The sequence below is a fragment of the Schistocerca serialis genome, chromosome 2, assembly GCF_023864345.2.
Source record: "Schistocerca serialis cubense isolate TAMUIC-IGC-003099 chromosome 2, iqSchSeri2.2, whole genome shotgun sequence".
NCBI lineage: Eukaryota > Metazoa > Arthropoda > Insecta > Orthoptera > Acrididae > Schistocerca > Schistocerca serialis.
In genome coordinates this window covers 373,437,909-373,451,641 of record NC_064639.1, presented here as the reverse complement: position 1 = coordinate 373,451,641, position 13,733 = coordinate 373,437,909, and the positions used below count along the sequence as shown (strand labels likewise).

The 13,733-nt window shown below is 42.0% G+C and overlaps 1 protein-coding gene across 1 annotated transcript in view; it reads right to left on the bottom strand.

Moving 5' to 3' along the window:
• Positions 1–10,912: 10,912 nt before the first annotated feature.
• Positions 10,913–13,733, bottom strand: part of LOC126456003 (uncharacterized) — a 122,886-nt gene continuing 120,065 nt past the window's right edge. The window contains exon 7 of the mRNA XM_050091759.1: positions 10,913–11,393. Coding sequence (XP_049947716.1) covers positions 11,360–11,393 — 34 coding nt within the window. The 3' untranslated portion in view covers positions 10,913–11,359. The remainder of the gene's footprint in view (positions 11,394–13,733) is intronic.

Genomic DNA, 13,733 nt, shown 5'->3' with positions numbered 1-13,733 from the left:
TCTGAGCGTTATCGATCTAACGAAAGTCTTAAGTGTTACAAGCACAAAAAACGTAACTGCGACACATCAAATTTGGTGGTGAAGGTGAAACAAATGTTAGGTTATTGATACACCCTTTAGAAGATCCAAGAAATCTACTAAGGAGATTGCCAGTACTACAGTTGTTCGATCTCTTCTAGGATATTACTGAGCACTGAGTGATCATTACCTGGATATCGAAAACGTTGTAACAAGGCAGCTGATTTTGTAGTATGTCGAAGTAGGGGAGATAGTGTCGCGAATGTTTTCCTTTTTTTCCTTGAGGGTGGCGGGGGGAGTGGTCATGGGGCGCGAGTTGGGGACACAGTATGGAAACAAACGCTTTTTCATTGCGGCACGTTATTTTCACGACATTTCAACAGTCATCTTTCTCCTCTGAATGCGATAGTTTTTGTTTCCAGCGCCGCACAAAGTATCATATTACAACTGTAGCAATAAAAGAAATTATAGCTTGCATATAAAGATTTCGGTGTTCTTTTTCCTCGAGCTTCGTACGTAATTGGAACAGTCGAGAGATTGAAACGATTTTGTGAACCCTTTAGAAACACATAACTGCGAGTTACGGAATAATCGTGTATCATTGCGATGTAAATGAAGAGCATCAGCAGAACGTAATTCCTATCGTGCAGCACATATTATTTGAGAGACACTGAGTACACTTTGCGAGAGCTCAAACTGTGGATGACATACTACTTGTGCGCAGTTGTTTTGAAAGGTTGCCACCAAAACTGCTTGCTTTTACATTTCGCTTAGTTATCTTGGTAGAATACACGTTTCCTTAAGGTGAGATCTAAGGTGCAATTGATAGATAGTTGAAATGTATTGTGGTAGCTACGTTTATCATGAGTGTATTCCTTAACTTATTTTTCGTTAAGTATTTGAATGGAACGTCAAAAGCGCCTGCTCATGTTACAGCAAAAAGGCTGCGTTCGTTTATAATACAGACTTGGGTAGGGTGTGTGTATGTATATGTGTGTGTATTAAACTGGGGACCTAGAAACGACGGAGAGGCTTCATCCTGCCGTAGCCCTCAGTATCCCACCGCACCGCCGCCCCACACCGAACCCAGGGTTATTGTGTGGTTCGGCCCCCAGTGGACCCACCTTCCCCTCCCCCCCTCCCCCCGGGACCGTCTCATGCCAGACCAGTGTAGTCCCAAATGTTTTGCGTGATAGAGTAATTATGGTGTGCGCGTATGTGGAGACAGTGTTTGAGCAGCAATCGCCGACACAGTGTAACTGAGGTGGAATAAGGTAACCAGCCCGTATTCGCCGAGGCACATAGAAAACCGCCTTAAAAACCATGTACAGGCTGGCCGGCACACCGGATCTCGACACTAATCCGCCGTGCGGACGTGCGCTGCACTGAATTAGATTTACGGTGACCTCATTAAATCCATTACGGCAAATGCCAGGATCAGTCATTCTTTAAAAGGGCACCGACCCCCATCCTTTCCAGTTCGAGATTCTACTTCGCATCAATCTCGTTTTCAACGAGACATCGTACCGTAAACCACCTTCCTTTCTTTTAACCTCTATATGACTACTAAAGGCAAGTGTCGCTTGATGTTTAATTGATCGTCACACATGCCAGTTACCTGATGCACTGTCATTGATCCTAGTAGTAAATCGCAGAAAGTCCTCGATCAATGCTTGTTTGTCTTCCTGAATGTGGTGATTAATTTATCTCAGAATGATCGTATTTGAAACTGTGCAACTTGACATTCTCGGTAGCACTCACTCCATATAGGGGACAAGTGTTTCGAATTGCCTTCACTGCTTTCACCCTTCCATTATACTCAAACAGAACACAATGCAGTAAATTTAGACTCAGTTTTTTAATGCATAAACGACGGTACTCATAACGTCAAAAATGAGAAATATGCAAGTAGTCATGGCATTAGCTGTGAACAAACTAAGACATAGTTAAATATGTTTATAGCAACATTCCATACAAAGTCGCCACGGAGCATGCAGAAACATTATTACAAGTATATCATATGCAACATTATGTTATATTATGTTAACCGGGGACCTAGAAACGACGGAGAGGCTCCGTCCCCGCCGCAGCCGCAGTGGTCCACAACCTCACGACGAATACCAGAGTCCACTTCACCCCTCCACCGCCCCACACCGAACCCAGGGTTACTGGCACTGAAATTGGTCTTACTATGGCAGACACCCACGAGCCATTTCACAGACATCTTTCCGCAATATTTTACTGTTAATGGCTGGATAGAAAATGAACGAAGCTGACTCTAAACTTCTGTCAGACTGATGCTGTTAGCCGACAGACGAAATACGGCTTAAAAAAGAAAGGAAAAGGTTGGGTTTGATATCACAGCTCTGGGTTCGAGCTGCATGACGTTGACTACTAGACCACGATTAGGTTATTCGCAACGATAGCTCAAGTGGAAATCAACACTTCTCGTACCGTGTGTTGCGTATCCCTTTATGACAAAGCCTTGTTGCTAACAAACGTGAAATTCGGTAGTTGGTTGGACTGAAATAGCTTTTAATGGCTAAGGTGTGGGTTAGAGTCCTGCGGGGGGGTTCTTGTTTTTAGCAGCCAGAAACTTATCCCCTTCACCTCCAGTAACACCAAGTAAAGAAGGCAGGACTGTGCCGTGGTTCCAAATCAATATTCAAGCATGTATTAGTTTACAACTAACTGGAACAGAGTTGAATTAGTTTTGGCTGTCAGAGGCGGAAGTCGCTGCTTGCAGAAACTGTCTGTAGTAAGCTTTCTTACACTAGTAATGTTATTTTAGTTCACAAACCAATCATCATGTATGGTCATAGGACCTTCATTTCTTACCATAAGTGACTCTGAGATTCTGAAAATATTGGCACTGGACTGGGATTCGAGCTTCGATTCCAATTCTTCTCTGCATTTGAACTCTTCGAGATGATACAGTCCCATCATTTCGTCGTTTCCCCACCATGCCAAACTCCTCCAGGTATCTACAAACGGAGCGACGAAAACTAGTAGCCATAGGGAATTTGATAGTTGACACCTCTTCGTGTGGGGTGAACAATGACGATATGCGTAGGATTGGCAGCAGAGAACTATTCGTTGCGTTATGTCTATGTGCACGTTGGGCTACTGGTGAAGAAACATATTTCATGACTATTCTTAGATATAAGACAGTTGGGAAAGGTGCCGGGTTCGAATGCCTGTCAGGAAAATATCATTTGTATCGTCGTTTCAGATTCCAATATCACGCTATTTGTGAACATATTTAATATGTGGCGTCTGGCTAAAATTACTTAACAACTCATATATGTACTGTGTTCCACTCTCCAACACCACCACTTTAGTTCATGGCGTTTCACACTTGTGCGTTGCACTTTATTACATACTTTTCGTGTTACTTCTCAGGGGCAGCATAGGCTTCAAGGGGTTCCCCGTGCTAGGCTAAACATATTGTCATTTATTTACAGGCTTGAACATTCGCTCTTGTAAAGTGATACTGGTGAAATTTGGAATTTTTATGTTTCTTTATGCCTAGTTGACTCTCGATCAGAGACGCAAGCTTTGTTTGGTTAACAGTGTCCTCAATTTCAGATCACGAACAAAAACTCGTTATTTCATGCAATGGGCGTGATAAGACATCTGAAGTGTCACTTATTGCAATTAAGTTTAAATTACAAGCGATGAGGACTGTCCCATCTCTAATAACGTGTTTTCTAATATTTGTTGTATCACGGTATTAGTTTACATCTGGACTGACTGCCATAATGAGCAATGTTCTCTAGTGGCCTCTTGTAACCATTGTGTATAGTCGAACGACTGTACTCCACAGTGTTACGGCGTTTAAAGGACCTGCGAGCCAGCTACGTTATGTTGGTTGCATTCAGCAGTGGCCTCATTTTTTGTTGTCAAGTGTACATCACATCTACCGATTTCCGTCCCATTCGGGTAATTTCTTCGAGTTACGTGTTTTTTGTTTGTTTTGTTTTGCTTTTTTTTTGGTCTGAGAGTGTATATGATCAATTAAGACTGCGTACTTGATCATTTACTCGACTGAATACTGATGCACTTGAAAATTAGAATGACAGTAACAAGGTTCTCCAATAAAGTACAGCATTGAAGGAAAAATGACTTACATAACTAATTCATTAGGCTTGTGAATACATGAACAAAGAAAAAATGCAGAGAATGTGGGGCAGTTGGGTAGTTATTTTTATATTTGTCCCACAGCACGACGAACGTCCGTAAAACTGATAGAGATGAGCGCACGGAAGACCGAGAAACAGACGGGAACTGAATTAGCGAGCAAGCTATTATCGAAGAGCAGGAGCGACGCTGGCGCTGTTAAAAATGTCGAGAATCCACGCAAAATGTAGAGCTACTCCACTAACTGGCTGCGTAAGCCCTATTTGGGTCATAGGAAGCCAAGGATACACCTCCCACTGGAGGACAATGCGTGCTTAAACACTGTGGACTGATACGAATTATACCTTCATGCGTAGGTTCTTTCTTTTTTATTATTACTACAAAATATTCTGCAAACACTTTTGAAACCACCTTGTGCCCATACCACATGCAGAATTAGCCACTTGAAATATCAAAGTAAGTCGAGAGCACGAATCATCCGAGAAAACAGCAAAAACAAAAGTAACATGAATGACAGGCGCCCCTATCTAGTTTCTGCTATGGCGCTGTTGTCGATGAAACAAACAGCAAATTCATTTTTATAAAGTAGAGACTCCTACTTTTAATTGCATGCTCATTTTCCAAGAGAAAATGTACTTTGTACTGAAACCGTTCACAAATTCACGAAATCGTTATTAACATGTACGTACGACGGAATTTAAGCGGAAGGTCATACAAGCTGTTCCACCACTATCCATCGGGAGGGGACTGTGTTTACACATATATCAGTACCGGACAGAACGTTACTGAGTTTTAGTCCTACAGAAATCATGTTCATTTAGTCTTGTGGAGCAGTATCATGTTCTAGGCAGTCATTCACTGAAGGCCCTTCTGCTATAAATGCTACAAGTAAAGAAAGCAGTTCTCTCTCTTACCTTCAACCTGTGTTATAGCAGACCATCATACGGCAGACATTATTCCTTTCATAATCACCTCATGTTCTGTAAGTGGGTTTCTGATAAAACAGTAAAAAATCCACATTTTTTTACCATGTATTGTTCTCAAAAAAATCAAATACTATCCATCACAGTCAGTTCAAATGACAAAATGTACCACCGGAGTCTGATAAACCGTACAACCTTTATTGCTTGAACAGGCTCATTCTTATGAAAGTCGAATTATGTTTAGATTTACATTTTTTATCTTCCTTCAGTCATACCCGAAAGAACAGACGACATTTGTTTTTGATCCTGCAGCCGTACATATTTCGAAATTCCGGCATTAGATGCACTCGTGAATCGAAATAAATTCAGTGACAAGTGAAAACCTGTGTCGGGCCGCCGGCCGAAGTGGCCGTGCGGTTCTGGGCGCTGCAGTCTGGAACCGCGAGACCGCTACGGTCGCAGGTTCGAATCCTGCCTCGGGCATGGGTGTGTGTGATGTCCTTAGGTTAATTAGGTTTAACTGGTTCTAAGTTCTAGGTGACTAATGACCTCAGAAGTTGAGTTCCATAGTGCTCAGAGCCATTTGAACCATTTGTGTCGGGCCCGTACTCGAGTCCAGATGCCCGCAAGAAGTCGGACAAAGAGTGGATCTGCACTGAATGTCTTTAATTTGGCGCCAAGGCGTTTACGTTTATAGGTACGATGTCCGTTCGTTTGTTCTTTCGTTCGGACATCACACATATAGACACATCAAAAACAGTTTTGCATCACTCCGGTTCCCAGAACTCCTGAAGATAGACGTTGACGGTGGATATTGTATCACAGACACAGTCCCTTTGACTGTTCAGAGGTGTCACTAAACCCGCCCAAAGACGTAAACAACCATGCATGAGCAGCGCCTATTAGACGGACGGGGTCTGACAGCCGATCAGTTCCAGTCATTCCACCAGGAAGAAGGTAACGGCTCGTGTTGTCTGTAGTTCAACCATGCCTAGACGGTCAATACCGCGGTTCGATGGCGTCCGCATTGTTACTTTGTGCCAGGAAGGGCTCTCAATAAGGGAAGTGTCCAGGCGTCTCGGAGTGAGCCAAAGCGATTTTGTTCGGACATGGAGGAGATACAGAGAGACAGGAACTGTCGATGACATGCCTCGCTCAGGCCGCCCGAGGGCTACTACTACAGTGGATGACTGCTACTTACGGATTATGGCTCGGAGGAGCAATGACAGCAACGCCACCATGTTGAATGATACTTTTCGTGCAGCCACAGGACGTCGTGTTACGACTCAAACTGTGCGCAATAGGCTGCATGATGCGCAACTTCACTCCAGACATCAATGGCGAGGTCCATCTTTGGAACCATGACCACCATGCAGCGCGGTACAGATGGGCCCAGCAACATGCCGAAAGGACCTCTCGGGATTGGCATCATGTTCTCTTCACTGATGAGTGTCGCTTATGCCGTCAACCAGACAATAAGCGGAGACGTGTTTGAAGACAACCCGGTCAGGCTGAACGCCTTAGACACACCGTCCATCGAGTGCATCAAGGTGCAGGTTCCCTTCTGTCTGGGGTGGCATTATGTGGAGCCGACGTACGCCACTGGTGGTCATGGAAGGCGTCGTTAAGTCTGTACGATACGTGAGTGCCATCCTCCGACCGATAGTGCAACCATATCGGCAGCGTATTGGCGAGGCATTCGTCTACATGGACGACTATCCGCGCCCCCATCGTGCACATCTTGTGAATAACTTCTTTCAGGATAACGACATCCTTCAACTAGAGCGGCCAGCATGTTCTCCAGACACTAACGAACATGCCTGGGATGGATTGAAAAGGGCTGTTTTTGAACGATGTGACCCACCAACCACTCTGAGGGATCTACGCCAAATCGCAGTTGAGGAGTCGGACAATCTGGACCAACAGTACCTTGATGAAGTTGTGGATAATATGCTACGACGAATACAGGCTTGCATCAATGCAAGAGGGCGTGCTACTGGGTATTAGAGGTGCCGGTGTATTCAGCAATCTGGACCACCACATCTAAAGGTCTCGCTGTATGGTGGTACAACATGCAATGTGTGGTTTTCATGAGCAATAAAAAGGGCGGAAATGATGTTTATGTTGATCTCTATTCCAGCTTCTGTACAGGTTACGGAACTCTAGGAACAGAGGTAATGCAAAACTTTTTTTGATGTGTGCAAATACATGCGCCCTGACGCTAATTAAAGAGCGTACACCAAAGATTCTCTCTTCGTCCGATCTCTGGCGGGAATCCGGGTTCGAGTCCTGGTTGAGCACAGGTGTTTGCTTGTTGCCATTGAATTTGTTTCAGTGCCTGATTGCGGCTATTTCAATTTCGACATGTCGAATTATGTGGTTCCACCATGATGGCACTCAAATCTCTGATCTCTTCCTCTCAGTTTCCTAAAAGAAAAAAAATGAACAAAGAAATGCCTACAACTCAGGTAAGAATAATTGAACGAAATGCAAACGATCGCAGTAAATACTATTGCCTTGTCAGTGATGTTGTACAGGCAGCATCAATAAATGAATCGAGGCTGAAAGTAATTACTTCTTCCAAGCAATGGAGTAATTCCGTTTTGGACAATTTAGTTATTTAGGTAGATAGTTAGTTACCCTGTTTCACAGATCATTTTAAACAATTTTTTTATCGAAATGATGTGAAACGAATCAGTTTAAAGGATAAGTACATATGGTTAGTTTCAGTACTAACGTACATCATATTTTTTCTAGTCCTACAGATGCAACTTCACTGAAAAATTACTTTTTATGGGGTACCTGTTTTTTTTTTAATCGCCAGGGGAATAGAATTTGAGCAGAAGAAATAATTTTAGTATAGATTTAAAATTAATTTTATTGCCTGCCAGGCGTTTCATATTCTTGGGCAAATGATCAAAAATTCTTTCTGAAGCATATTGAAGTCCTTTTTCGGCCACTGACAACTTGAAAAATGGGCAATAGTGGTTATTTCTCTTACATTGACACTACTACTCTTCTCAAATTCTTATGGAAAATTTCATTATCACAAGTATATACATTACCTGACAAAAAAGTAAAGCACCCAGAAGACAAGGTCGGATGTAGCTGTATCTTCGTTCGTGTACACACCATCGCTGCGTATGTAAATGATTAGAACTGCAATTTTCTGTAACCGATAGAATGGCCAGCAGAGTGCATTAGTGTTGTTCGTGTTTATTACTGTTAACAGGCATCGTAGGGGATGGCTCAAATGGCTCTGAGCACTATGGGACTTAACATCTGAGGTCATCAGTCCCCTAGAACTTAGAACTACTTAAACCTAACTAACCTAAGGACATCACACACATCCATGCTCGAGGCAGGATTCGAACCTGCGACCGTAGCGGTAACACGGTTTCAGACTGTTGCGCCTAGAAACGCTCGGCCACCCAGGCCGGCATCGTAGGGTATACAGTGTGTCCCAGTAGGAATGATCACCATTAAAGTGTTTGTCAGGAACGGTCATCCTAAGCAAAGAAGTTCGCTCCGACGTCGGCCAGTAGGGTGGTACCATGCGGACATACAGGCCCTCCCAATATGGCGGCGTAAGGTCGTCGCAGTAAACGGAAATTATGATGAATAATAGGGTTTTGTACCCAACAGAATGGGGAATAATATGGTGTACTAGAATCCTGAAGAAAAACAACCTTCTTTCGGAAAAAAAATGTGGTGTATTACTTTCCGAACGCTCCTCATCCAATAGGAGAGGTTCTACGGCGCCTGATCCTGTTAAGTAGACGTAGACCAAAGGCTTCAGTCGGCCTGGTAGGTGAGGTAAGACAGTTTAGCTGAATGAGTTTTGTTCGACATGTGTCCAGTTCCGATCCTGGTCCGGAACACAACCGTATCCTGCCGCTCTGGTTCACATCAGGGAAATATCTACTTATTAGTATTCTACTTTCTGAACATAATTCTCTCGCAGTATCGTTCTGTTGTGTTAGATCCAACACTGTTCAATAATGTTCCAATGAAGAAATATTTTGTAATGGCCGTAATGTTATTCAATGCAACACAAAGTTAAATGGTTAGTTCATAATCATAAAGTACATTCATCAGAGTTTTCCAACTAGCACTAAATAAGATACACGTCCATGGGATGTTTTTCGGCAGCCACTAATTCTTAATTGTTGTATCGACGAATACGATGGTCATTGTGTACCGATCACACAGATTGAAGAAGCTAACCTTCAGTGAAACAGTAATCGCGTTTCTCGATAGAAAATGTGTGAATCAGTAACTTAAAGCGTTAGTTGGTGGGAAACTGTGCAAGTTAGGAGTTAAAATTCTCTTCCTTCAAATACAAGGTTTTACGAAGCGAACACCAGAGGCTATATCTTATCAGTTTCGTGATTGGAAATGGTGTCTTGTTCTGTTTTCATTCTTCTATACAGAAAAAGCATAATTCGTTTGTCATTTGTTAGTGTGTATGTTCACCGATAAAAATCAGAAAGAAACTCTCTGAAACGAAGCGTAAGATAACACAGTCGGCGTGTACCGCATTGAACATTAAACACCCAAATGTACACTACGTGATTAAAAGTGTCCGGACCCCCCGCCCCCCCGAAAACAAGTTTCTCATTTTCTCATATTAAGTGCATTGTGCTGCCACCTACTGCCAGGAACTCCTTATCAGAAACCTCAATAGTCATTAGACATCGTGAGAGAGCAGCATGGAACGATCCGCGGAACTCACGGACTTCGAATATGGTCAGGTGATTGGGTGTCACTTGTGTCATACGTCTGTACGCGATATTTCCACACTCCTAAACATCCCTAGGTCCACTGTTTCCGATGTGATAGTGAAGTGTAAACGTGAAGGGTCACGTACAGCACAAAAGCGTACAGGCCGTCCTCGTCTGTTGACTGACAGACACCGCCGACAGTTGAAGAGGGTCGTAATGTGTAAGAGGCAGACATCTATCCAGACCACCACACAGGAATTCCAAACTGCATAAGGATCCACTGCAAGTACTGTGACAGGTGGGAAAACTTGGATTCCATGGTGTAGCGACTGCTCATAAGCCACACATCACGCCGGTAAATGACAAATGACGCCTCGCTTGGTGTAAGGAGCGTACACGTTGGTCGATTGAACATTGGAAGAACGTTGTGTGGAGCGACGAATCTCGGTACACAATGTGGCGATCCGATGGAAGGATGTGGGTATGGCTAATTCCCGGTGAACGTCATCTGCCAGCGTGTCTAGTGTCAACTGTAAAATTCGGAAGTGGTGGAGTTATGGTGTGGTCGTGTTTTTCATGGAGGGGGCTTGCACCCCTTGTTGTTTTGCGTAGCACTATCACATCACAGGGCTACACTGTTGTTTTAAACATCTTCTCGCCTCCCACTGTTGGAAAGCAATTCGATTGCATCTTTCAACACGATCGAGCACCTGTTCATAACGCACGGCCTGTGGCGGAGTGGTTACACAATAGCATCCCTATAGTAGACTTGCCTGCACGGAGTCCTGACCTGAATCTTACAGAGCACCTTTGGGATGTTTTGGAACGCCGACTTCGTACCAGGCCTCACCGACCGACATCTATACCTCTCCTCAGTGCAGCACTCCGTGAATAATGGGCTGCCATTCTCCAAGAAACCTTCCAGCGCCTGATTGAGCGTATGCCTGCGAGAGTGGAAGCTGTCATCAAGCCTAAGGGTGGGCCAACACTATAATGAATTCCTGCATTACAGATAGAGGGTGCCGTGAACTCTTAAGTCATTTCCAGCCAGGTATCCGGATACGTTTGATCACATAGTGTATAATACAGTCTTGCTATAAGGCTAAGAAAGTTTAAATTTCACGTTATATTATATGAATGTATTACAAAAATATTGTACAGTTGATGGATGGCATTCATTTCAAGGAAAGTCAATGATAAAATTTTTAAACCACGTTCCAAGATTGTTTTTACACATCGAAGAAATGGCAATATCAGATCCGCGATTTGTGCAGACGTATAACATTAGCTTCCTTTTCGCTGTCTTTCTCAGCGATGGACCACTGTGAGAAGTTCAAACATTATTCGTCGAGGAGAAAGTATTGTTGTCAGGCTCTCAAGTTATCAGAATACCATGTCGGTTTAATCTTGCATTTACTTTAGCCACAGGGAGCTTCCTCTGTATCCTCCGAAGTTTAGTTAATTGTCAGAGTGAGTACGCTGCAGCCGTTGTACCATCTCCATGCCTTTGGCGTCGGTCGAGAGAATCAGTGTTGTTGTAAGTTGTCTTTTTCGTCAGACCACGTTGTTGTCAGGATCTGGCACGCACCTTTAAAAAAAGAAATAAAATGTCAAAGGTTTTGTAGCATCTGACACATAAAAATTTCGTTCGAAAATGTAGTCAGTATGTATACATGAAATTTAGCTCAAAATTTGGTGATACTGTCTATGAATTGCCATTGTGCCTCCCTGAGGCAGACTGTTAACTTTAGTATTACTGATGAGAACAGTATACAATGTTTAAAGAATAAGTTAAAAGAGGAGGTGAGATGAAGATGTGTAAAGAGATGCTAATCTGGAATTCAACATATTCCATAGTAAATTTGTGTCGTCATTTGATAGTAGGTTTCCTAAAAAGAATTATCCAGAAAGTCAATTAACAAAAAAGCAAGTAATCCAGACTAAAATTTCACATAGTACAAAAAATGCTCTACTATTTTATAGAAACTTCTTAAAATGCCGAGAAATATGTATGTCCTGTCAGAAATTAATAACGCAAATAATAAGATTAAAACTGTACGGGATATTGTGAAATGTGAGACAAGACAAACAGTCAGTGAACAAGATACCACAGTGATTGAACTAAATGGCAATGTTGTGATTGATAATTCACAATCTACAAGTCTCTCTAACAAACACTTTCTAAATTTAGCAGCAAAAATTGAAATAAATGGTTCAGCATGCAACTTTGTAGGTAGGGGAACCTCAGCTATGAGTAATCATGTTGGGTATTACTAAACCGCTTCAGCTGTATTTAGTCCTTTATTATTAGATCACTGCAGATTTCATGGCACTAAAAGCCACATCTTCAGGTGAACGTCTGTATAACAATAAATCAAGAAGTAATAACAGCTCTGAAACATCCAACTATTTGATAATTTTCTAAAATTATTTTAAGATTTAAAATGTTTTAAAGAAGCTATTGGAAACTTTTACATGAGAATAGGTCACTATGGTATAATTTGTTTAGGGCCGGTCCACCATACTGAGTTCGAAACCGGGTGTTTTATTGCTTGACATATCGCCTTTTAGCGGTGTTTTGTTCTGACGGACAACGACTGTTAGGTACAAAGTTTCGAGCTTTTTAGCTCTAACGTTTTAGTTATGTAAGTACAAATATTTTAATATTATCATATAAGAGTTTCTAATAGTTATTTTTAAATTTTTAAAATCTTATAATCACTTCAGAAATTACCACACTATTGGACGTCTCAAGGTTGTTATTATTTCTGAATTTATCGTTATATAGATGTTCCCCTGAAGATGCGTCATTTAGTGCCAAGAAACCAGTAATTATCTAAAAACAAAGGACTAAATATAGTTGAAGTGGTTTTTTAATACCCAAGACGATTAAATGGTTCAGTTGAAGAAGCAAGAGAAAAAATTAAAAATATCATTCCACAACACTTTTAATCACTTGGAAGTAGGAGAAATATCCTTCATTGAAATTAATAGAATTATGACCATTCCAAAAAGCTGAAGCTCAAATGAGATGGAATTTCAAACAAATTTTGAAAAGTGATTCTACTTTAATGAGTAATGTCCTTAGTGACATCTGTAATGCATCACTAGCACAGGGAATTTTTCGAGACAGATTAAAATATGCAGTTGTTAAACCTCTTTAAAAAGAAAGCCGACAAGAAAGACAAATAATTACCGTCGAGTTCCCTTATGTCTAGAATAGTGTCACATTTAATTAGAAACTGTTTACTTAGCACATCGCAGTGTGGATTCTGGATTCCATAAGTTTTGTCGGACTGCGAATGCTATTTGTACAGGTACACACATAATATTGCAAGCCTTGAATATATCATCAGTTGCCACTTTTTGTAATCTTTCCAAGGCGTTTGATTCGTAGATCGTATTACTTTCTTAGAAAAACTTAAGTTTCATGGATCTGAAGTCTTTACATACAGCTGGTTTGAATCATACTTAAGAAACAGGATGCCAAATGTTGTGCTGAGTTATTCGAACGATGTTGAAAGGAGAGAAAATTTTAGTGGCTAGTGAGAAATGACGAAGCTAGTGCCACAGGATTCAATTTTGGGCCACTCCTATTCTTCATACAGTGATTCTGCAAAACTGAAAGACGAGACAGATAAAGTTAAACAACATATTAACAACTCGACGAAGATAAAAAAGTGAGGCAGCATGTTGCTACAGGTCTCCCAGTAGCGTACAGAAAGCTGGATGTCCCACGTGTGAGGTCCGGAAGAACAGACACCGCACATATAACAGTAATATTCAAGCCTTGACGGTGTTTCATGATATCTCCAGTGTGCATACACACTAGATTCTACCTCTTGAGGGAATCATGAAATCCTGTAACATGCTGCAAGTAATGAGGAAAATGGATTTGGAGGGGGGGGGGGGCGAATTGGGTTGGAAG